Raw genomic sequence first — 25,414 nt, forward strand, 5'->3', positions numbered from 1 at the left:
CAATGACCTTTTTATTTCAGCTTAACTGAATGGGTATATTCTTGGAAAAGATGTCTCTAGTTAATAAGATACTTGGATATTTCCAGGGTATCAGCAATATCTGGAAGGGAATGGAAGCTGTTGATATGTTTATATTTGATTTGCTTTTTATTTTAAAAAATGTACAAAACTCATATTGACACAGAACGTTCAGTGATTTAATTCGGAAATCTGAGATTTTGAAGATGCATGGTACTGAAGAAAGTTACTAATTCTGAAGAAAAAAATATTAAAACTAACAAAATGTTTTGTTGTGGTCTCCTACTCTGGCAATGAAAGCATCAGAAAATTGATTGGGTCTTCATCTGTGCAGGCTGATTAAAGCACAACCCTATTGTCTGGAACAATATGGAAGGCAGCTAGAGGAAATAAAATCCACAGAAAACAAAACACAGTCAAAAATATACATACATATCAAGATATTGATGTCTTATGCAATAATTACAATGAAACTGTAAAACACAGAAAAGAATCACATGTGAAAACCAGTAAGATTTTGCTATTAAACAGCACAGCATTCTGACAGGAATTGCCCATCAAACAGGGCAGCACTGTTGATGATGCTGCAGTAAGTCCTTACTCAAATGCTTTAATAACTGCATTTTTGGTTTCTTTGCTTTACCAAGCATGGCAGAATTAAGCCAAAGCTTGTATTAAAGTGGAAAATTCATTGTTTTTTTTCAGTTTTATTTTGATCAAACCAGCATGAGCTCCTGTTGAGTAACATTGACAGGGATTTAATGCTCAATGTGTGAATGCAGGTTATGTTCCACTACCAATTTAGCCTGGCTGTGTGCATTTACCATGTTAACTAAGTCTGTAGTGAAATATTATTTTTGAGCTCTTGTTTTGCAGGCCAGGCTGTGTCAGAAGAACAGAACTCTGCAGTACAACATGCACAATACTAAATAACTTAGAAGGAAAGTTTCTTACCTCCAGCAACTAGCCCAGACTCTCCTAACTGAATTGCTACCCCAAAGCCACCAAGCTTTACTGGGGCTGAATTCTCCTTTGAGGCAAGCAGTACACAGTGTGGCTGAAAAGACAAAAATCCAGACAAATTATTACATTGTTTGAGAAAAACAATCTGTATTTTAGAACCTACTTTCATCCATCTGTGAGCAGAGGTTGGATTTTGGTTTTTTAAAATAATTTCTTAATTTCAGTTATCTTCTTTTCTGGCATGGACTCCTCTTTCTACATTGGCTTCCCTTTTACTGCCCCAGACATAGCAAAATCATTTCTGAACTTATCAGAACTAGCAAGGAACACAAAGTGAAATCATGATAAAATGGTAATAAAAACTCATGTCTATAATTTCTTACCTGGTATTACTTTTCATTTTTGTCTTTCACCCTATTAACCCTTAGACTGTTTCAATTCCCCAGCTGAAATATCTTGCTTGTGATATGTTTTGTGAGGTCTTATCCTTCTCACAGAGAACATAAAATTCTGTTTTGAGCCTTAATCACAGAATTCACTCTGCACTTCTCAAGAGCAGGAAAGAAAAGGAACACCCCTGGAATATTCCAGTGAGGGATATTGTTTAGGTGTCTAAACTGGATTTCAGCCATAGGCATCTATACCTTTGATTTTCCATAAATAAGTGAGGTGTAATGTATAAAAATGAAATAAGATTATACAACAATTCAGATGGGTACTGACTGCTGCAGGAGGAAGCAATATACAGACAAAATCTATCAGAACACAATTTGGTATTAAATACACATACCCAAAAAACTGCATTTAATTTAGAACTTCCTGCATTTACTCAAAGCCCCTTTTTCAATACCATATTATTTAAAACGAAGAAATTCAAATTTGTATACTACTTCCTGAGCATACATTACTGCTTAAATTGCAAAACTAAGAACTCAAAAAAGTGCACAGGACCTACCAGAAGTTCCTTCTGACTACCTGTGAAGTTATCATCTCTAACCACGCATATCCTTCTGTAAAAGTTTAAACTATATGAGAACAAAGACTTCAAAGCAATGTTCTTGAGATCTTAGCTTAATTTAGGCCTTGTCATATTAGGTCTTCTAGAACTCACTCTTAAATTCCCAATTTATAAATGTAATTTTCAATTCCTATGCCCCACTTGGAAGAGTATTAGCAGGTGGTATTACTGCTGCATATTGTATTTCACTTCTGCCTTAGTGAAATGGTTCAGATGCACACTTTGGGCACTTTCACATCCTCTCCTCACTGTCATTTGTAGTGAGAAAGAATTCTAATCCCAGGCAAGGAGAAAGGTAGATGGGAGAACTATACAAACCTTTACAAAATGTACCCTTACACTGTGGTGCTGACTTATCTTTATCCTCTACTGGAGAAAAGTGATGGTATTTCCACGAAGTGTAAACGAGATGACAGACTGTACCAACATTATCATCACCCAAAAAACCACTGGCACTTCTCATGAGAAACAAAACCTCTGAGAAAAAAACTTCCAATCTCCAGTTCAGAGCAAAACTGAGAAGAATTTACTACAGAAATTCTCTCAGCCGAGCCCAAATAAATTTGGTATAGCCAGTTAAAAATGCCTTTAAAAAAACAAAGCAAAGCAGTTGCAACACCAGTTAAAACTTCCCCCTGTTGCCAATTGCACGAGTCAGCTGGAGCTCGCCACTTTCAGAGAGAAGCTGCTGCTGCAGCTTTCTAATAAAAGGACCCGCACGTTTCTCCTCCCTGTCTTCACCAGTGCTTTTGAGAACCAGCAGAACTTCTTACACATAAATGGTAAGTGACTTCTTTTATACTTAAGCTATAGTTCTCTTAATTGTAATTCTCTTAATATCTAGGTTTAAGCACGTCTGCTTGCTTAGAGGTGACACAGCTTATGAGAGTGAAAAGTTTTGTTCCCAATCCATTTGCAGAGTAACCCAAGTTTCTCTCTCATTGATCTAAACTTCCTTGTACAAGTCCCCATAGCAAACATTTTCATGGAAAAGCAACTTAAACATGAAGTCATTGCAGTAGATGGGTTTCAAGATATATTGAAAACATTGCAGTTTGAAATCAATCTCTTGAAATTACTTGCCCTGACAATATCAAGTGGCAAGTATGAGAACAGCTGGTTTGGAAACTGCTCATGTACCCTACCAGTTTAATGCAATTGTAGGGTCAGACAACACAGGATGTTAAAATATTTTAGACTCTGCTCTCAAGAATTCAGATTCTGTAAATACATTAGGTCTTCTGAACAATTTTGCCTAAAGTGTTACCGTTTTCACTGCTGCGGCTGCATCACAGAATTCAATGTAAATTTGCATGTTTTAAGACCTAGCATGCAGATTGCATGGCCTACACACAGTCCTAGCATAAAAGTTATTTTAAGGTTACATATACAGCAGTGGTTTTTTGTTTTTTCTTCCCCGTAACAGTTGCCAGAAAACCAAGTGCAGAGTGCTAAAACCACTTCTGAAAATTTTGTGAGATTATGGGAAAAAACCTCTTTCCTCTGTAAAACAAAAATATTCTAAATAAACTTTTTTTTATGGCATTTCTTGTTGCTATGACAACAAGTTGAAGGCTAAAGTTTTATCATCACTTATCAGTGGTAAACACCTCTCTAAACGCCTTCATGTGACTGCTCTCCAAACCACACACTTCTGGTGTGCCTTTGTTGGTCAAGGCTGATTTTTATCTTTCACATTGTACCTTCCTGGTCAGCAAGAAGCTTAGTGAAATTAAAAACTATTCAATGAAAGCAAAGAAAACCATGAAAACAAGAAAGTTTTGAAAACAACCTATTACTGCATTATTGTGATTTCCAGCTAATAGTAGTTTATTTGTGTAATACTGATTTGTGAATAGCCAAGAAAAGGAAAAAACCACTTACATTTATGTGAAGGTACAGATTATTAAAGACAAGCTACTGCAATAATACTGTCTCACAGGGTTACTTATAACACAGTACACAGCCAAATAAATATTATTAACTGATTAATGCTTTTTTAAGTGAGAACCAGTGAGTCACATGTGAGAGATGTGAATTATTTAAAATTAAAATGAGTTTAGACTTCCTTTAATATACTTCTATGTACTTTGTGTCAACACTGAGAATACTTAGCAATGCTTATATGTCCCTGCACCTTAGTTAAATTTTTTTCTGCGCTAGATATCCTGGTCCTAAGAAGTGAACTTAAAAACCTTATTTATTCTTATAAAGAAAATTCTTAAGTTTGCAGGAAAATGTAATAGTTGACTTTTAAAACAACACAGAACATTAATAACGCTGTAATTACAGAAATATTTACCTGTGAGTACTCTACACTACCTGTTCTCTCTTGCCTGCAGATTACCTAGACTTACGATATCTGACTGAAACTACCTCTATTCAGCTACACCAATACTTGGTGCATTTATTCCTTTTAGCTACTGCCTTTTAAGTTTATACCACATTAGACTGTAGGGTATAAAGGAAACACTGGAATGGAGATCTAATTCTTGAAATCTCTCTTTGTCTTTTTGCAGAACAGCTAAAACCCCTTTTCAAATGATGGCTGCAACTTCAGCTGATTTACCAACTATTGGTCCACACGAGGAAGAATTCTGGAGTAACCAAACCAACCTGACCATAAATGCCTCAGAAAGTCACAATGATGCCAGCTGTTCCTTGGATGACAACAACTCACTCTCACTTGCTTTGATAGTTTTTTACTCCATTATTTTTGTTGTTGGATTGGTTGGAAATATTGTAGCCCTGTTTGCTTTCCTGGGCATTCATCAGAAGAGGAATTCTATCCAAGTTTACTTGCTAAACGTAGCAGTTGCAGACCTCTTGCTCATCTTCTGTCTTCCCTTCCGGATCCTCTATCATGCCACCAACCGCTGGCTGTTCGGGCGGGTTTTTTGCAAGGTTGTGGGAACTCTGTTTTACATGAACATGTACATTAGCATAGTACTGCTGGGACTAATTAGTCTGGATCGTTATATAAAGATAACGAAGTCTGTGAAGCGCCCAAAGATGCTAACCACTACCCGGAGCGTGCAGATCTGTTGCATGGTGTGGGCCATTGCACTGGCAGGATTTATAGTGGTAGTTGCACCATCTTTCTTTAAGGCTGAGGACAGCAACTCCACCAAGTGCTTTCATTACCGAAGCAAAAAGAATGCAAAGACAGAAGCAATTTTAAATTATATCACTGTACTGATTTTTTGGATAGTTTTTTTCCTTTTGATACTTTCGTACGTTAAAATTGCCAAGAACCTTCTAAAAATTTCGAGGAGAAGGGCAAATTTTCCCAACGCAGGAAAATACACCAAGACAGCAAGAAATTCCTTCATTGTTCTCATAATTTTCACCATCTGTTTTGTGCCTTATCACATGTTCCGAGTTGTCTACATCACATCACAGTTACAAACCCCATCCTGTTATTGGATGGAGATCATTCACACCTGCAATGAGGTGATGCTCATATTTTCATCATTTAACAGCTGCCTAGACCCAGTTATGTATTTCCTAATGTCCAGAAGTGTTCGTAAGACTGTGTTCCAACTGATTTGCAGAAAACTTCATGGAGAGAAAAGCCTAAACCTGGAGAGCACTTCAGACATAAAACTTGGGCAATACGCTCAAGATCGATTATCTACTACCACTCCTCACTCCAGCTACTCAAGGAAGAAGTCTGTGATTTGAATGTTTAAATGAATCTCTGTCACTCCAGGTCATCAATTTCAGATCACAAAATCCTCTACTCTGGAGCTACTAATTCTGTCTCTTTCCTCCTGTTAAGAAAAATGAGAAGTCGTACTTCTGCTTGTGAAAATGAGAAGTTACTTTTCAGAAGAATTTTTTCGCTCTTGTTTATCCAAGAAAACAAACTAGGAAGTTCTCAGACATTTTGTGTTGGACTAAACTAGAACACTAACTCTTTAGGGACATTTCCACAAAGGAGTTTGAACCTGTAAAAGTAAACTTGTATATATACATTAATATTAGTAGCTTGTGTATGTAAATAATAGATGAATTTTGCAAAAAGTGAATTCTGTCCTATTTGAAAGATCTAGATACCATTACAGATTTTATGTATTTTATGGTTTTCCCTGTTTTAATAGGTTTCCGAGAGATTAGTATTTTTAGTACATTTACAAATGTATTTTTAAAGAAAATATTTGAGAATTTAGTAATAGGAGTCTTAAAAAATGAGGTGAAGAATACAACAGCTATCAATTCAGTTTTAGGTACAGAAGACACTCTTAGTTTTATTAAGCAGCAAAATTAAAATATTCAATCCTACTAAGACCCTTGTATTTCCAACATTTTAATGAGTGTCAAGGTCAAACACCTGAGGAAAAGCAAGCAACACTTTCAGAAAATTCTAAATAAATGAAGGAGAGATGATGTGGGTATTTCCTAAGATTTCCTTCAATGTGACAAATTTGACAACTGCACAAAGTAGTTCAGCAAGGAACATTAACTCACAGAGTGGAGCAAAAAGATCAGCCAGGTTCAGGCACTGGTCTGCTCCTGGATTTCCAAAGCCACACATTCCAGCTGCATGTTTCCTCCCTGGCAGGAGACTTTTCTTTCCATGTGATTACAATAATCTTGATAATTGCTGATGCCATGTGAACAGCAATGTAATGACAATGTTTCATAGCCACAGCTACATTCTCAGATACTAAACAGCTTTATGTATTAGGCACAAACAAATTTCAAACTGCAACATTTCTCAAAAACCAGAGAGCTGAAGGTGGGGAATGTCTGGCACCATGATGACTAAAGCAGCACAACCATGAACAAATTAAATGTCTGGCATAACAGACCAGAAAGGTGAAAGATATAGAGGCCAGACATCAAACTCTGAAAAAGGATTTATTGTCTTTACACACACAAACAATACTGCTCAAATAAGTAGGTGTAAAGAAGTTGGTTTTAATATGACCACCAGTAACTTCTTTAATGAATCATGCAACTTTTAATCCTAAATCTGTATCAAAATGTGTGGGTTTTTATTAATTCCATACAATATTCTGATTTTACAGAAGATACTCATCATACTCTGAACAAAGTAAACATATGGCTTCACTTCAGCTAGATATAAACTTGGTTTTATTTGGGTGTGATTTTACATAATTAAGATTTGATGGAACTGGATATAAACACGCTAAACAAATTACAATGACCAGCCAGTCTTTTGTTTTCCATTTTTTTATTTAATAAAAAATTATGGAGTTTCCTTATCTTCAAAAGAAAGATTCTCACAAATGTGTAATTTCGTAAAGATATGATGGTAACTGACTTTTTCTTAAAACATTTCAGTATACAACAGAGGTGTTTGTACAATAATTTCTGACTGATTCTCACAGAAATTGCATTTCAGGATCTTTTCCCTATCATTTTGCCATCCTATTATATTAAAGCTTCTCTTGGTTTTGTATTTGTCCAGTGCAATTTTATTATGCAATACTGTAGTTCTACATAATGACATCAATTCTGGTACATCTAGTGGAGTTTATAAACCATAATTTCACAACATTTATATGTTATCTCATCATTCTTTCTTTTCTATGCTTATTGTGTGAGCAGTTGGTTGATTATACTGAACAGCAGGTTGGGGTGAGGGCGTGGGCTGGGGAACTCAGGAGAAGACAGACATGTACAACAGCAGCTTTAACACAATGTGATTTCTAAAATTCTTTTGAATGAAGTGTTAGACCAGAATTTTCATTTACAAGGTTTGTAATTCATGGACACAGCAGTATTGTGAAAATAAACTCAGATCTCTTCAGAAGATCAAGCAGTAGGTACAGGGTTTTGACAGTGAAAAATCCAAACTCCATTAAATTAATTGACTCTCCAGCTCAGAAATGAAAATCTGAGAGGGACAGGTTCATAAGAAAATCTCTAAGAGCAGGAATGGCACAGAAGAGGGGAACAAGAATGACCACACCATCGTGGCAAAGTGCAGCATTAAGGGAGCAACAGTCAGAGCAAAGAGACAACTACAGAAAGCAATCAGAAAATACTTTTGCATTTCTACAACTCTATAAATCAGTGCTTCAAGATGTTAAAGGCCAGATGTATCAACTGGTTCAGAATGGGATCTGAAACTAGACAGCACTGTCATGTAAGAAGCAGTTACTGACCAAGAAACAAAACCAGGTATATTTACTCTTAAAAAAAATATTTAATTCTTACATTTTTTTTTCTGCAATCAGTTTTCCCAAGTGTAAAGGGTAAAACACCAGGCTTTACAAGAAAATATTACTGAAGGACAGACAGTCCTGAAACATCTTGGGAAACCTGCTGAATGTCACACTGTGACGTGTCCAATGACCACAGAATCAGTCACTCAAACAGTGTGGCTTACTTCTCCTCTTCCCATTACCTGAGTCTTCAGGTGAACTTTACCATGAAGGTAATTCTATTTATTTTGCTTTCTGTATTTAAAGGCTAACTCAACACACATCTCTATATAATTGCATAACCTCATTTTCCTCAAATCTATAAACACATGAATTTCAGCTGGTGTATCAACGTGTACCAGTGCTGTGCTGGTTTTGGCTGGGATAGACTTCTTCACAATATGGGCTGTGGTTTGGGCTTGGGAACACAACAGTGTTGACACCCAGGGATGCTTCAGCCATTGCTAAGCAGCCCTTGCACAACAAGCAGGACTTCACTGCCTCTCAGAACACCCAGCAGAGACAGGCTGGGGGTGCACAGGGACATGGGAGGGGACACAGCAGGGAAGCTGGCCCCAGGGATATCCCAGAGCACATGATGCCGTGCTCAGCAATAGAAGCCAAGAAGGAAGCCTGGCTCTGTTGCTATTTTTAGAACTCACTGGGCACTGGTCAGATGGGGTTGCTTTCTATTACTTGAGTTTTTTTGTTTTCTTTTTCTTTAAGCTTATTAAGCTCTTTCTCACAAACCATGATCTCCACTTTTACCCTACTGGTTCTGCCTCCCAGCCCACTGGAGAGGAAGTAAGTGAATGTGTGGGATTTAGGAGCTTTCTGGGATAAAGCACAACCACCTACGTTGGTAGATACTGGCAGATTTGATCAGTGTGTCAGGCAAAGCAGGAGGGAGCACCAGAAGGGGAGGTCTGCTCTGCAGCACAGCAGCCACAGCAACAAGAGGGGGAAGAGGCAAAAATCATAAATGAGTTTTCTCACTTTTACCCTTTTGATTCTTTTCCCCATCCTGCTGAGGGGGAGTGAGTGGGCAGCTGGGAGGGCTCACCTGCCAACCAGCACTAAACCACAACATCAACTTTCATTCTCGCACTGAAATTAAATGCAATTATGGTTTTAACTTGCAAACTGGTGTTTCTGTGGACAGACAAATAGCAATTATAAAAGAGGAGTGCAACCTACACCACTAAAAACAAGTGAGAATCACATTATTCCCATAACTGGGAGCTTCACACATGGAAGCTTTAGTCTGATGCTCTGACAGCACACAAGGCTGTGAGAGAGTGTCAAAGCCTTGCTGAGGTTGAGGAATTCCACCACTGGGAATTTCCTGGGTTTTGTGTTTTTAGGGCCAGAAAACAAGTTGTCTGCATATAATGATTAAATGCAACACATGTTGCCTACTGGCAATATAAAATCTAGAACATGTATAAATTATGAGTGACCATGGTTCAAGAATGGAGAAAATGTAAATCATTGAGGTGAATGATACACATAAAAATAATTATGAAGAGCTTAAGAGTGAATGGCATAAAAATGCATGTGTTCCATTTGAGTATCTTCAAATACATTTAGATAAACCACACCATTTGGAAGTTAGGTGAATGGAAACAGTCCTCTAAAAGAATAAGGGAGGTGCTTGCTACAGCTTAGAACCTACTGCAACTGTATTCCTGGGACAGGTGGCATTTTTAAAAAACTTACAATACTTCATTACTTCACTACTGCTCTTAGTAATCCATTCCAAAATAAAGTCTGATAGACTCTAGTTCACTACAATAATTCAGAAAAAAATGTAGCAGTTACCTCTTCTTACAGCATGAGTTATTATGATTAAATTATAAATACTACAGTCAACAGGCAATAACCAACCAAATATTACTAGCAATTTAAAAAAAAACCTGCTAACTGGAATTGTTCACACCACTCTTAGCAACTTTTCCGAAGTTGTATCTAAACCTCAGTGGAATGCCACAGCAACAAGGACATCTAACACTACTTAAGAAACTATTAAACATGTAATAAATAGAAGACTCTCTCTGTTAGAATGATTTTTTAATATAATATACATTCAGAAGTGGAAAACAGGCTATAATTAAATCCAACCAGAACAAGAACTGAAGTACATGCAAATTGATTACAGCTTCACAACCTAACTACTAATACTCCATAGCAAATAAGTGTAATTGTAAATGAGTTCAGCTATAAATTCAGAATAGGAAGCCAGCTTATACGTCTATTATTTTAGACAAAAAATTAGCAATAATGAGACTGAACAATGCTAACAGATCATGAGGTGAATTTATGCCTAAAAATAAAGCCAAACTAGCAAAACAAGAACCGTACCAAACTTCTGTTCTCAGAAAGGAACCTATTTATAGGTGCTGAAAAGCCTTATCTCACAACCACAGATGTATCGGAAAGCAGAAAGCCCAAAAGTCCCAACTTCTGCAGAGGTGACCAGAGTTTGCCCTGTGATCAGACCTATGCTGTGGAGGAAGGAAACTGTCCTGTGCACACCTCTGGATGATGTGTGTGAAACACTGCATTTCTTGGACAGTCCATTGAGTCCATTTTCCCTGCCAGAAGCCTCGGAGACATCAGGTGTGAACTGCTTGCCCACAATCCATCACCTGACCAGACAAAGAGATGTGTCCATGTGGTCACTCATGAGAGGACAGACATGGACACAGCACTACTGCACGTGGCCTTTGGGAACAGACAGCTTGGTGACAGCTTGGGGAGCTGGAAACCTGTTTGATATGACTGAAAAGACAAGTGTTCATGCATAAAATAGCAGGGTGAAGGAAAGTGGGCAGTCCTAAAGAGAACCCCTCCACCCCCCAAAAGAGGAAAGCACTACATAAAGGATTGCAAGGTGTTTTTTCTGTGCTGTACCTAAAGGACTGTCACAGCTGCTCTTCCCTGCTATTGCCATCTTTTTTTTTTCTAATGGAGCTGATCCTGACTTAATTTCAAAGCCTTTTTTGTACAGACATCATATTTTCTGAACTTTAAATGCCTACCTGCCTCCTGACATTGCAAAAGGAAAGTGTACACGTTGAAAACCTAGTTATGTCAGAGAGAAATTTTTAACTGCACTCTCCAGGTTCCAGTGCCATCATTTTCACTGCAGCAGTGGAGATTAAACAGATATCAGACAGAAATATTTCCTCTCAGCAAAAGAAGGTGCCTGCAACTTCTATAGGTAAGCTTAAAATTACTACTTCTTTGTTTTACCTGATGAAATTGGTCAGTTACACAAAAATTTTCATTAGACTTCTAAAATGAGTAAATTCAACAATTACTTTGTGAATTCAACTCATTATAATAAAAGCATTTTTTACATTTTGGTTCAACAATACGTATGGAACTTAGTGTACATTAAAATGCAAGAGCTATAAAAGTCAGTTTAATTTGCAAGTCTGTCAAACACTGCCTACAGCACAGTTTTTATACTTGGTGTCTGGGCTTTTTATAATTGCTACACCGAACCCTCTTTAGCATCTGAGTTCATTTGTTTACAGCTGTTTAAAAAAATTACTGTTAGTCTTTAAGTTTGAAATCTGTTTTTTTTTAAAATATGATTTGATATGAAAAAAAAGCTAACTAGGATACACTCCACTAAAATATGTATGGATATCTATACATAGAACAGTAAAAACTCTCCACTAGAGGGTTGTAAGCTGAACTGTCACTTTTTACACACAATCATGGCACAGAGCTTTCATTTCTTATTTTCAGTTTCGAAATTGAGAAAAGACTGAAAAATGAACTTGGAAAAAATTAATATACTGCAATTTTTGACAATTACTGTATATATTAAAAAAAATATAGACTGAGTTGCTAAATGTACATCTCACATTAGAGCTGTGATAAAGTAACACCACATCCAGACATGAGCACAGAATAAATATATATAGTGAGATTCTTGCAGTAATACAGACTAATTTATAGTTAAATGGAGGTACAGATACTCTTCTGCATTTCTGGAATTAAAGTAATTCTTTGCACTTAATTTGCTCATTTAATTTTAAACGGTCTGTAAGTGGTTTCCAAATTAGGTTACAGACGTTCCAGAAGACTGAGAAATAAACCAAGATTAAAGAAGTTATTGCCAGACCCTAGCTTGAACCGTCAGCTTCCTAATTTATTTTATTAGATTCTATGCACATAAAAGCTTTGGGTTTTAATTTTTCTTCATGAAATTTCAGTGGAAGAGAATGCCCAAACTGTAACCTCATGCAAACTTAAGGGAACAGCATCAAAGGAACACTGAAAAGTCAGGGAGACAGAAACAGCTGAGATAAGAGCAAAGAAGAGATGTTAGATACACACTACAGAAATATTAATTTTTAAATTGTGTTTCAGCTGTGACCCCTCAAGAAATCCTGCCATAAATGAACAACTCATCATGTCTTCAGCCATCTCCAGCTACCACCGTAGCTCTCCCCATCCTCTACTCCTGCCTGTTTCCCGCTGGAATTTTTGGGAACCTTCTGAGTGCCTGGATATTTTCACGGAAAGCGCCCATCCGAAGGACTCAGTACATTTACCTGGCCAACCTGGTGACTGCAAATCTGCTGGTTTGCAGCACCATGCCCTTCCTGGCCGCCTACTTCGCGGAGGGGCACCGCTGGCCCTACGAGTCGGCGGCGTGCAGGGTCGCCCATCACCTGGGGACGCTGGTGATTCACGTCAGCATGTACGTGACCATCACCATCCTGTGCTCCACTGCCCTCAGCCAGTATGCCACCCTGAAGAAGAACTGTGGCCCACAAGACTCCCCAGCTCTGCCAGGAACCCTCCACGGGCGCCTGCTGCACGAGTTCCGACGGCCAAAGTTCGCTAAATATTTGTGCCTTGTTATCTGGCTGATTGTGCTCTGCATTACAGTCACAGCCATCACCTACAACGTCCAGGAGAGGGTTTCAGGAGAGTTTCCCACGTGCTACAACATCAAGGTAGAAGCTGGTGAACGTCCTGCAATGATTGCAGCTTATCTTGCCACTGTGTGCTTCTTTCTGGCTTTTATGACCGTTTTGTGGTCGTACTATTCTCTTACCAGACATCTGAGCAGAATACAAAAAAACACCTGTATTGGAGAAAAACATCTTATTTACAGAACAGTGAAAAGAAACATTCTTATCATCCAGATGATATTAACTGTCTGTTTTCTTCCATACCATATTTTTAGGCCAATTTTCTATGTATTGCTTACAGAATACGACTGTCCAAGGTTAAATTATCTAGTAGAAATTAAAAATGTTCTTACTTGTCTAGCTGCTACTAAAAGCAGTTTAGATCCAGTTATAACCCTTCTGTTAGATAAAACATTTAAGAAAAGTCTTTATGGCCTGTTTACAAAATCCACACCAGAACATCAAAAACGTAATGATGATATTTTCACTTAAATGGGAAGGAATACGGAAAGATTTTCTCATAGACTACAAATAATAATAAACTAATTTTAACTACCTTTAGGCAGGCTTTGATATAAAATGACAAATATTTAAATAAAATGGTAACATATTGTATTTCTTTCCAAATCATCTTGCTTGTTGCATCAATATTGGCCCTAATAAATCCAATGTGTATTTCCAGATGAATCCAAGGAGTTTGTAGAGTGAACAGTGTAATACCCACTCATCCATGTAATACAAAAGATGTTTTACATTTGACCTATGGACAGTTCCTTTTACCTAAAATGTCAAGGAAGAAGGCAAAAACTAGGCTGAAGTTGAGGACCCAGCTCTCTCTTGTTATCAGCAAGAGTTTTGGACACAGGTTTCCTTTACAAGAAGGTTGAACAAAGCACAGACACTTTCCTTGGGATGGGTGAACCACAACTGTGCTACACATCCAACAGCCAAGTAACCACAGCAAGGCAGAACTGATCAGTCAAAGCTTTCCAGATGGCAAAGTGCTGCTGACAGGACTGGTTTTAGATCATCAGCTCCAAGTCTGGGTGAGCAGAGCTGTTCACTACCAAAGTGCTCTTCTGATTTGCACAGACACAAACTCAAACCCCACCACTTCTGTCCTTCCTGAAGCACACTTTATAGGGAATGTAGCTGCGGTTATCTCAGCAAAATGCTGAGAATGTAGCTGCAGTTATCTCAGCAAAATGCCTGCCTGGGCTTGTTTCTCTTAACACAGTTTTTGAGGGCAGCATAGGCTGAAGACATTTCTCCTACATTTTTCTAGTCACAACCACTTGTTCCCCAGTGCTTATCATCAAAAAGGCAAGAAAATGAATGAAACTTTGGGAACTACTAATCAAATATAACTTTGTAATAGACTCTTAGCAAGATCCCACTCCAACACTTCTACATAGCACCAAAAAATTACATATGCCTGACTTTTTCCCCCATATAATCTGCCCAAGATGATGTCCTTTAAAGTTCCTAACTGCATCAAAGTTTTTCTTGCTTCAAATAGTGGAAAAGCTTTTGTGCAGTACAGGCAATTTGAGAAACTACAAACTGAGTCCTGCATTGGTCTAGCATTTGACAGAAGAGTTCATGGAGGAAAATCCCCCAAAGCTTAAAGGCATGAGGGATGAGGAGAGTTAGAAAAACATTACAGCAAAACAGAGCTCATGTGGAAAACTTCTTGCATTGCTTGTGCCAAAATCAGAAGGTAGCAGGTGACATGTGAATTGTTTAATAAAAACAATAAAACAACTCATTTCTATTGCAGTGAACACAAAATCATAAGGCAAACAGGCACAGCAGCTGGTTTGCAAAGCAGTTTAGAGACCACAAGAGTCTGTCAAATTTTTGGTTAAGCCATTCAAATGTGCTGCATGGGAAGCCAGCTCATCGATCAGAAGACATGAGTTTTCTGACTGTGTGAACAAATGACTGAAACATATAAACTTATTGACCATAAAGTTTGTAAATGTTCAACTCCAGGTAGGCCAAGCAGAATACATACACTTTTCTCAGCAAAACTGCTTCTGAACATACTAACAGGTCAACAGGAAAAGGGCTGGACAAAACAAGCATGGGGACCTTGAGATAGGAAGCAGGGGCACAGGAGTGAAAATAAACAGGGGGAAAAGAGCATTGCCTGAAGAAACACTGAGAAATAATACTGAAAGTTTTGGGTTTGGAGTCTCTTAACTTGAACATTGAATGAGGAAGTGTACCTCAGAAAAAAACGTGGCCAGATAGGACACTTCAACTGCACCTCTGATAGTGGTTTTACAGCCTTAATCACTTTTTAAAAACTTAATATGTAACAAAATCCTCACCAAGAAGCTGCTACTGGATCTCAAGGATCTAGTAAGCTCTAAAAAATACAGACAAAACACCAATTATTACGGCATGTAATAGAAAGCATGAAAGAAGTTTCAAAGTGAAAAGACTGGAAAGAAAGTAACATGCAACAGATTTCTTGTTTTGGGTATTCAAAGATGGAAAAAGATAAAGAACAGATCCTATCCTGGTTATTTTTTAAATAGTCAAATATACAGTTACATAAACACACACAAACAAATATATACTACTTTTACTCATTTTTAGATATGCCTAAAAGCAGAAGTGTAGGAGTGTTGAACTCTACTAGCAAAATCTGAAATGCTGAGCCAGAAGCAGTTCAGGCAATGAAAGAAGTGGTAACTGAGTGCACTCTCAGAATTCATATCACGGGTTAAGTTCTGTATAGTGCAAAAATCACCATGCAAATCTATCCACAGGTCAAGTCTCAGGTCCCCTGGACCAACTCAGATGTGTATATGACACGCAGGGCAGAGCATAACACTTGGTCCTATTCCCTGGAAAAACTCCCTGGTTTTGACTCCCAGTCACAGAAGTATTGAACTGAATCGTAATGACAGAGAAGGCAGAATATGTGTATTTTTGCTTTAGCAGGTTTATCTATTTAGATGATCACATATAGGAAACAAGCATTCATACCTATCAAGATAAAGCTATAGTGAAAATTTTGGATGTCTGCATTTTGCTGACAGACTCACCCTGACCCCAGCTGCACACCAATTTGCTAATCAATAACATACACAGGTACTCAAACTACATGGAAATCATGGAACAAAGTTGGAGTACTTGGAATGCAGTTAAGGATAAAACCCCAGCAATTAAAGCTCTTGATGTGATTAAATTACTTTCACACCTTATATACCCTCACTCTTATATCCCTCAGTTATATGAAGAGGTATTTTTATAACAAGATTTTTGCAACTATGGAAAATTCTACATAACAATAAAGGCTCACAAAAGACTGCAAAACCTCTTGATGTTTTACTGATAAAAACCATTCTGGTAAAGTTATTGCAAAACTAAAGCAGTGACAAATGGTACTCAAATTGCAGCAGGAGTTTTACAGGAAAACACAAGAATCTCATTTCAGAGCCACATCCTCCTATTTCCCTTTTGTTGTTCTCTTACATAAAGATTTCTCTGCACACAAGCTGCTCTGTAATAACATTTGGTAATGGAAAATACTTCCTTTCAATGCTGCTACTTTCAACAGCCACCTTCTGGGTATTCCTGACACAGCAAGGTTATGACAGAAGAAAAGGAATTGCTGAGTCCTCTATCAGTAGGTTAGCAGAACAGGAACAAATGTTGTGGTAAGGGAAAAAGTTCTTGACATTCACATTTCTGATGCACAGCTGTCTTGAGTTTTGTACCTTCCTGCATCTTCTGTTTTCCTTACCGTATGATCCAGCTTCCAAGCACTGCAGGATCATGGTAACTGAGGGTGAAGCAAATTTGTAATTGTCACTGATTATAAAGCCTTTAAGCAACACTGAAGGGGGTCAAATGATGTACACAGGCTCAAGAAACATCTGGTCTCTCAGAGCAATTAGGACAACTGCAGGCCATCCTGTGAAAGCTTTCACATTTTGAATCTGACATCAGATGTGAATGTGGGGCACAGGGAGTTTGCCCCAGGCTGGAGTCACTTGGAAATGTCAGGTGAAGTTTCTGGCACCAGATATAACAGCAAACTTTAATTTTGTCTACTCTAAACTGTCTAACTTCCTCATCAGCCAGGGGCTAGGGGAGCACAAAACAGCTGAAAGACACCTGAACCTTTCATGGACTATAAGGTGCCGATTTTCCTGAGCAGCAAAAAATGACCAAGCATTTTACATTTCAAAATAACATTCAGACAAAGTCTAAAAGGGGGAAAAATGTAGCCTGCCTATATCAACCTTAGAGATTTAATTCAAGCACTTTCACTTCCACCCATTCAGGTAATTTCTGAAGTGGTCATTTAGCCTACTGCCTTTCAAAACAACACCTACAGTGACATCTAGAGCCTGGATACTGCAGTTTAATGTGTTCAGCTCCCAAATCCCACAGCTCTGCACTGCTTTTGCCAAAACAAAACACTGTTGGTTTACACTGCTCTACACTGATACCTTAGACATTTTTTCCTAACCCTTGTAATTTGAACAGGTTCATTTCTAAGGATAGTATTTTTAAAAAACCCCTGTGACTCTGAGATTCTAAGAGACAGGATAAGCACTGAAATAAATCCCCACTTCACCCTCAGTGAAACAGCCTCCCTCAAAGGCTCTTGAAGCAAACACTTGGTTTTCTTTCAAGAATATGGTCCAAGAAAAACAAGTGGAGTTTTCATGAAGACACAGCAACATAAAGATGACGTTAATTCTGAAATTCATGAGGTACCACAACCAAACAATTAGAAGTACCTAGAACCCTCAACACAGAACAGGATGAGACATTCTACCAGCAATTAAGAGCTGTTAATTAATTTTTGGACACTGTTTTAAGAAATGACTATTAAAACAACAAACTTAAAAAGAAAGCCTGTTACATAATGACCTTCTTGATTTTAAAAGGAAAGGAGTAAGAGGTTGTGAATAGTCTGCAACGTCTGGGTACAGAAGACCAAATGACTCCTCATAAAAATCACCAGTTCAGTGGTTTGTACTCTCTCCCCTCACAGGTCACCTGCAGGAGTCTGAAGCACAGTTTACCCTCCCTCCAATCTTCTCTGTTCACTAAAATCACTTCTCAAACTGCACCATCAGAGCTTGCTAGTATTTTCCTTAATTCCTACAATGCTTGACTCACTCTGGATGAAACCAAACTCTTGGAGAAGTGGAATAACTACTTTAGGCAATGACATTAACAAAGAATATGCATATTCAAATTGAAGAGAGTCAAGCCCACTTGGGTTAAAACTCCCTTTAGGATAAACTACTTCCATAAATAGCCATAGAAACAGCACAAAGTTTACCAGATTAAAACCAATATGCACACACACTGATCTTAAACACTGCATTTATCCTCCCAAACTTATTTCTATTAAAGAAGTTTTCATAATAATAAATGTTTATTGGACTGTCTCCAAGAAGCAGCTAATATTACTAATATTGTAGCATTCAAGCCTGTGCATCTCTATGAAATCTTAGTTTGAATGAGGGCTGTCATTATGCTGTCAAATTGATGCCAATAAACTACCAATTCCAGTTTAATTTATGCAATTAATTTATATACACATTTTTCTAACAAGAAGAAAATGCAAGCAGATTCCGTATGAATATTCAAAAACCAGAAATTAAACTGACTTTCAAAGCATGTTGTAATCAAATGCACATATAATTTGTGAATGCAGACCTCCTAAATGTTCTGTATTGATGGAATTAGGGTGAGCTTCAATCTTACATGACACAATAAGAGTAAAGACACACTCAGCAAATAAGAGATTCCTTTTCTACAGCTCCTCCTCTCTCTAAATTACAGAAATTAAAATTCAGTACTTTGCATTATTGTGATGAAGAAAACAAAAGCAATTAAGCCCCCTTACCTTCACATCTCTGTGAATTATATTATTATCATGACAGTAACGTAGAGCTTCCAGTATCTGTCTCATGTAATGACTGAAAAAACAAACACATTATGCATGACAAACCTGCAGGAAAAATTACTATACACATTTAACAATCTAAGTATTACAAGTCTAACTGTATAAAACTAATCAACCAATTCAACCTCAAATATAGAGATTTTTGTAGAATGGAGTTTATGTTTATAGTAGCGAATAATACAATCAAAAGCTTAAGAATTATTCTGATTGAAGATGAGGGAAATTAGAAATTAAAAATCTGTGTTTTCCAGGTTTCTGTAAAGGGTCTAAATGTTCAATAATTCTGCCTGATATGACAAGGAAGTCAGAGACTCTTTTTTTTTTTTCTTTTTTTTTTCTAAATAACAAAACACAAAGGAAAAAAGAAAGAAAAAAAGTGATTTATCTGGAAAAGGACTGCACCAAGGTCTTGGCTTGCTTGGTGCAGACTGGAGAGCAACCTCGTTCTCCCCTGTATCCAAAGGATGCCCAAAGAGATCACTGCCCACAGCAGGGCCAACAGGTGCAGCAGCACCCTGTGCTGCTTCAGAGCATCACTGTGGCTCAGGGAGCCAATCCTTGTCCTCTGGGGGCTCCAGCTGGTTACAGGCAATGTTTTTGTCCATAGGAACATCACAATACACTGGATCAAGCTGCTCAGGGAGGCTGTAGAATCTCCCTGCTTGGAGGGATTCTAGACCCCACTGGACAAAGCCTTGAGCAGCACAACACAAATGCTGTGCTGAGCCTGCCCTGAGCAGGAGGTTCCAACACAGACATTGATGTCTCCTCCAACCTGGTTCCTAGGATGCTGACAAATCTACAGTGCTGAGAAAAGCAAACAAAGAATGCTGTGGGCTTTGAGCTCAACTATCAGGCCATTAGGACAGTGGATTTCATTAGCCTTTTGCAATTTTATAGACTCTTTCATCTTAGTTAATCTCTTAAGTGAGAAGGTGAGGTGACCTTAAATACACTGATACATTAGAAAGAAAAAACCAAACCAACTCCATCTAGAAAGACCAGTAAAATTCTCACCCTGTCAGGCAAGTCACTTAATGTTATCATATGAGAGATCCATAAAGGCAAACACAGCCAATTAGGCATCAGATGTGAAATAGTTTTACTCAGTAATCTTATCCAAATCTGTAACTAGAAAATGGCAAAATGCTCCAAAATTCTACTTTGATTGTGCTAATTATTGCAATAAACATCTAGATTGTGGAAACAGGATTATTTATAGTACAACTTTCAACTTTTAGCTAACAGATTGTACAACACTATATTCCATGCTTTTCTATTTATCCTGAGGGATTAATTAAAATTATAATAAATACCTGGCTACAGCCTCACTGTAGACAAATCCAGCATCTGCTCTCTTCACAATTTCAAAACACAGGTCTGCTCCATCCATACTGCAGGTAAAAAGACGCAAAAAGGCTTAAAACTGGTAACTATAATCAATTACATAAAAATGCTTAAAAAAAATCTATTTATTTCCCTTACATAAATCTTATATAAAGTACTCTAGATATAAGTACAGTGCATTCCTCATTAAAACAGCATTTAATGGCTGATCTAATAGAAAATGGCTTGCCACAGGTTAACCATTTTATGTCCCTTAAGTCATGCAACAGTTCTCTAAAAGCATTACCAATACCAAGCATTTACTTAATTGCTTAAACTGCTCATTGAACAAAGTGTGCAAGAAAAGTCAATGCCCTGCAAAGAGGACACTGCAATTTAACAATGAGCTCCTGATATTAGGTTGTGTGTTCTTATATGCATTACAAGTGCAACTCTATACTAACTACTGTAGTAATAAGAAAATGTTACTCAATTTGAATTTTAAATGAAGAATTCAAAAAACACTCTAGAAATACAGTACAGTCTTGCCAGTTGGCATTCTCCTCTGGATAATTAAGCAGCCAAGATGAGATTTTACAGCTCACAGACACCTGAGAACACTGACAGCCCACATACTGTATCACAGCTCTGTAACTTTATCCCTTTTTCCTCTTCTCCCTCATCTTTCTGATCACCAAACTTCCCACAATGAGGAGCACTACACTTTGGATGCAGATATATTCACAGACCCTAGTCTGAAATTAGCCAGTCCTTTCTCTAAAATGAAAGCAGCCTGGTGCTGCCCTTCTTTTCCCTCTCCTAAAAGGGACCTAAGATTGGTATCTAGAAATGTTCACAGCCCGACGGGGCAAGAAGAGAGTAACAAGAGTTAAGAGGAACAATAAAAATCACATAACTCATGTTTAATAAGGCACTAGCAAAAATATCAAATGTAACATGACATCTTCAGCCTTCACACCTTTTCCTTTTACTCTCCACAAAGAATCAAGGGGGAAAAAACCCAAAAGGCAGAATTTCCAGGACATCTGGACAGCCAACATTCCCAGGGCTGTTTCAGTAAGCTATTCAGAATATCAGCATGACTTCTGCTTTGTTACATACTTGCAATGCCAAACTTCTGCTTAGGGAGCCACAAGCCATGTGCAGAAGCTTTAATTCCCAAATAAATCCCTAAGGTCTCCCTCATGCAAAATGCAGCAGCATGTGTAGAGAGCACTGACAACTGTAAGAGGGACTGGTGACCAAAAGAAAAGCACATTGAAGAGTGCAAAGAGCCCCATACTGCCTAACCTTGTCTGTTCTTCACTGCATCAATATTCCTCGCTGGAGGTTTTACTCCCAGCAGTTTTTCTGTCTTGCACAACTCCTGACACCAGTTCTGCATACAGGGCTAAATATCACCCAGAGGACATCACAGAGTCCATACAAAAGCCATGGGGCAGGGACCTGGAACTCACTGGCTCATTGGAAAAAATCCCTCAGGTCAACCTCTCAACACTCTCAAATGTAGAATATACAAAATGTATGATCAGCTACCAAAAATAAGGAGATGTCATTCTCATGAAGCAGCAGAACCCTTTAGTAGACTAATTATCTGTACTTTATAACAAGTCAGGGAAATTAAAGACCCAGAGGCACTCAAGCTTTTTAGCAGCATCAATAGTTTCTGGGACATGGAGGGGTTTTTACATTAATTTTTCTATTACACAAGGTGTTTATAATCAGCATGGTCTTTAACATCTATTTCTACATCCCACTTACAGATTTCAGCATTTTTAATTGAAATTTTGTACCAGTAAATGCCAGTTTGAATTTCTTCTTGGAAAATATATTTGTAAGTTTTACTCCATTAAGATGAACTCTGTTGGCCTCCCAGGCACAAATATGAGTTAGGTGTATTTTAATCTCTCACTTCAATTGACCATTTTTTCAAGACAAATCTTTTGTTTTAAAAGATTGTGATTCACATGTAAAGAGGGCTTTTATCACTCCATGTGATACAATATATTCAATACGTAACACTGAATTTTACCTGAGAATCATGAGACTTTTGTCTAGCTGAGGCTGAAAAAAAGCCAGAGGCAACCTCAGTTATAAGAAATCCCAGAAAATTCAGTAAACCAACAGACAAAAAACTCAGCAATAGCTCAACCACAAGATGACTTTGCAGAAACTGAAAGCCCTGTAGAATAAAAAAGCAATAAAGTTTTTGAATATTGATGGAATGAAAGTTCAGGAAGTCTCAAGAGTTTCCAATTATCAGCATATGCATGTGAAAACCACAAAAAAAGAAAAAAGGTAAGCTAAAATCCACTGAAGTAAACATACAAATATATTCATGCTGAAGACATAAGTGGATGATGCAAAAAAATTTGGGAAAAATCAGAACACCATCATAACCTGAGAGAATTCCCTGACACCAGCAGAGGGAGCTCATGGAAGGGACATGAACTGCCTGGGAGCGACATATTTAAAATAAATAAATAGATATACACAGTAAGTTAAAAAAATATATATATACATAAATCTGCTCTGACAGCAGCAGTGACTGAAGAACAGACAGCACACTGCATAAGGAATCTATGTTTTCATACTGGGGTATGATAGCTTTGAATTTGCAGACCTAATAGGATGTGGCTTACAATTTAATTTATAGATGAAGAGTGACAAAGCTTTAGAAGCACTGCTTCATTTAGGAAACTGAATTATTACTTAATGAAGATAAGATAAAAATGGCCTCAATTTGTGCTAGGGGAGGTTTACATTGGATAGCAGTAAAAATTTTTTTACTGAGAGGGCTGTCAAGCATGAGAACAGGATGCCCAGGTTAATGGTGTAGTCACCATCCCCAGGGTTCTTTAAAAGATGTGTAGATGGGGAGTTCAGGGACGTGGTTTAGTGGTGGACTTGGCACTGATGGGTTAATGGCTGGGCTCGATCATCTTATGAGGTCTTTTCCAACCTAAATGACTCCATGATTCTATACAGCTGCCAGCAAATAACACCAAAAATGGGGAAGAAAATTGCAAGTCTATTATAAAGAGTAGAACTGGCCTTTCCCAGATGTAAGGTGTCTCCAGAGCCTCCAAGGGAACATTTCCTTCAGAGTAAAGAGCCCCTCTGGGGGGGCCAGCTGGGATGTGTGTGAGGGAAATCATTTTGCACAGGTAGATCCTCTCTCATTTGTAATGCAGTAACACCTGAATACTTTTAAAAACATTTTCAGCTTAGCAATAGGATCTTCTGAGATAGGGTCTGCTTCTTACTCTACACATGCACTTCCTCTATTATGGCCACCTGCTTCACTGCAATTTAGCACAGCAGCACCATGCAGCCTGCTGGTAATCTGAGTCAGGCCAGTCTAAAGAGTGCCTGGGCTTGTGTATGAGTAAGGGGATCATAACAGAGCTCATTTTTTGGTGTTAACCTCATTGCTACTGTGCATCTTCGTGAGTGCTTCTATGAATCATGGTTTGATTTTTAAAATGTTTCTCTTCACAAAAGCTTTGAAAATTGGGCACAAATTGTACATTTTCCTGAGTGGCTCCATCAGTTGTTCCCAGGTACATTTCACTTGTATTTTTCCTGTATCTGTAGGTTTGGCAAGGTACTCAGGGTTCTCCTAGCAGCTGCCCCATGCAGCTCACAGCCTATGGAACAGTAGTGAACCAATGTATCATTTATGTGCAAGTGATGGCACCAAGTTTTAGCTTTGGTTATTCCACACATTTTATGTGCTGGGCCTGCCTTAGTTTCCACACAAAACACCTGCCAGCCCACAAGTCACTCATCACAGCTGGGTTTATGTCTCCTCTGCAGATCTGTATTATCTTCCCCTTTTCAGTCCCTTCAGAGTAACTAGAACCTAATGAAATATATTTTATTACTGCAGACAGAGATTTGCTGCAAATCAGTTGAGCTGGTTACAGTCACAGCATAATGAACAGAAAGCAGTATGGAGGAAAATGAATTACCTGCATGTACAGAGATGCTTTTGTGCTAACTCCAAGTTTGTTTTTCTGGTCACAGTTACAGAGTGTGCCCCTCACTGCTCAGACTCAGACAATGCAGTCTCACTCCACACAAACACAAGCCTGCTGCTGAATCCCTTTACCAAAGCATCCCCTCCAGCACAACAACACATCCTGCCACAGCCCTTCCATTCCCCTCCCACATCGAGCACAGGTGCTCCTACTGCCTCATTTTCTGTCACTGCTACAAAAGACTGATGATTTTTGTGTACAAAGGAGACAAGGACATACATATGATAAACAATCATCATCCCTCAAACAATTTAGCTTTGTAATTCCTTCTTTCATGTGGCCTGAAGTCAGGTGTAGTATTTGTGTAGTAATTCTAATTGTTCAGACTTGCTTTTTATGTGTACAAACATAAATTATAATAGGGTTGTCATTAAAAAATAATTACTGCTTTTGTCTCAGATTTCTGAGCTATCAGCATGTTAAAAATAGAAGCAACCCCCTTTTTTTTTCCATTTCAGAATCTTGTTAATTATCTGAGTATGACTACCCAAGGTGTACATAATTATTTCATAATAGGGTAATTAAAGTGCCTTGGCCAATGCTTTGGGATTTTCAAAATAAAATGCAAGTCAGTACTGAATCAAAATGTACAGAGAGGAAAGCATAGAACAATTATTTCACAAACTGTAAGTTTATAAACTCATTTAAAAAATGCAGAAGACTTGCAAACAACAATTTTCTGCTTTACCTAATGTTTTTATTGTGGATTTTCTACTACCTCAGTGGTAAAACATCTGAAAATTATTTTTTATGTGGACATCTCAAATCAAATTCTTGGCCCTAGTGGGTAAGCCAGTTTTACCTAACAAACCTGTGCGATGTGGTCACTCCAACATCAGCAGCTCAAATCCACCAGAAAACACAATGGAGGAAGATCAGAGACATTTAAGAGGTAGAAATACATATGCCCAGACTGACTAGGAATGAATAGACAGGGAGCATAAAAAGAAGAGCTGGTAGGCAGA

At 38.0% G+C, this 25,414-nt stretch overlaps 3 protein-coding genes across 6 annotated transcripts in view; 2 read left to right on the forward strand and 1 right to left on the reverse strand.

Moving 5' to 3' along the window:
- The window catches only part of CASK (calcium/calmodulin dependent serine protein kinase), a 189,507-nt gene that overhangs the window by 84,323 nt on the left and 79,770 nt on the right, over positions 1-25,414 (reverse strand). For all 4 annotated transcript variants that reach the window (XM_059839998.1, XM_059839997.1, XM_059840000.1 and 1 more), the window contains exons 4-6: positions 20,376-20,453; positions 19,000-19,072; positions 973-1,075 (exon numbers count right to left, since the gene is read on the reverse strand). In XM_059839998.1, the coding sequence (XP_059695981.1) occupies positions 973-1,075; positions 19,000-19,072; positions 20,376-20,453 (254 nt within the window). The remainder of the gene's footprint in view (positions 1-972; positions 1,076-18,999; positions 19,073-20,375; positions 20,454-25,414) is intronic.
- Positions 2,484-7,525, forward strand: GPR34 (G protein-coupled receptor 34). The gene is made up of 2 exons (XM_059839994.1): positions 2,484-2,781; positions 4,519-7,525. Exon 2 carries the CDS (start codon positions 4,541-4,543, stop codon positions 5,681-5,683), a length of 1,143 nt encoding a protein of 380 aa, XP_059695977.1. The 5' UTR covers positions 2,484-2,781; positions 4,519-4,540; the 3' UTR covers positions 5,684-7,525.
- Positions 10,615-15,228, forward strand: GPR82 (G protein-coupled receptor 82). Its single transcript, XM_059839995.1, has 2 exons — positions 10,615-11,398; positions 12,562-15,228. The coding sequence occupies exon 2, from the start codon at positions 12,591-12,593 to the stop codon at positions 13,602-13,604; it is 1,014 nt and encodes a 337-aa protein (XP_059695978.1). The 5' UTR covers positions 10,615-11,398; positions 12,562-12,590; the 3' UTR covers positions 13,605-15,228.

The sequence above is a fragment of the Haemorhous mexicanus genome, chromosome 2 (genome assembly GCF_027477595.1).
Source record: "Haemorhous mexicanus isolate bHaeMex1 chromosome 2, bHaeMex1.pri, whole genome shotgun sequence".
In the NCBI taxonomy this organism is placed as follows: Eukaryota; Metazoa; Chordata; class Aves; order Passeriformes; family Fringillidae; genus Haemorhous; species Haemorhous mexicanus.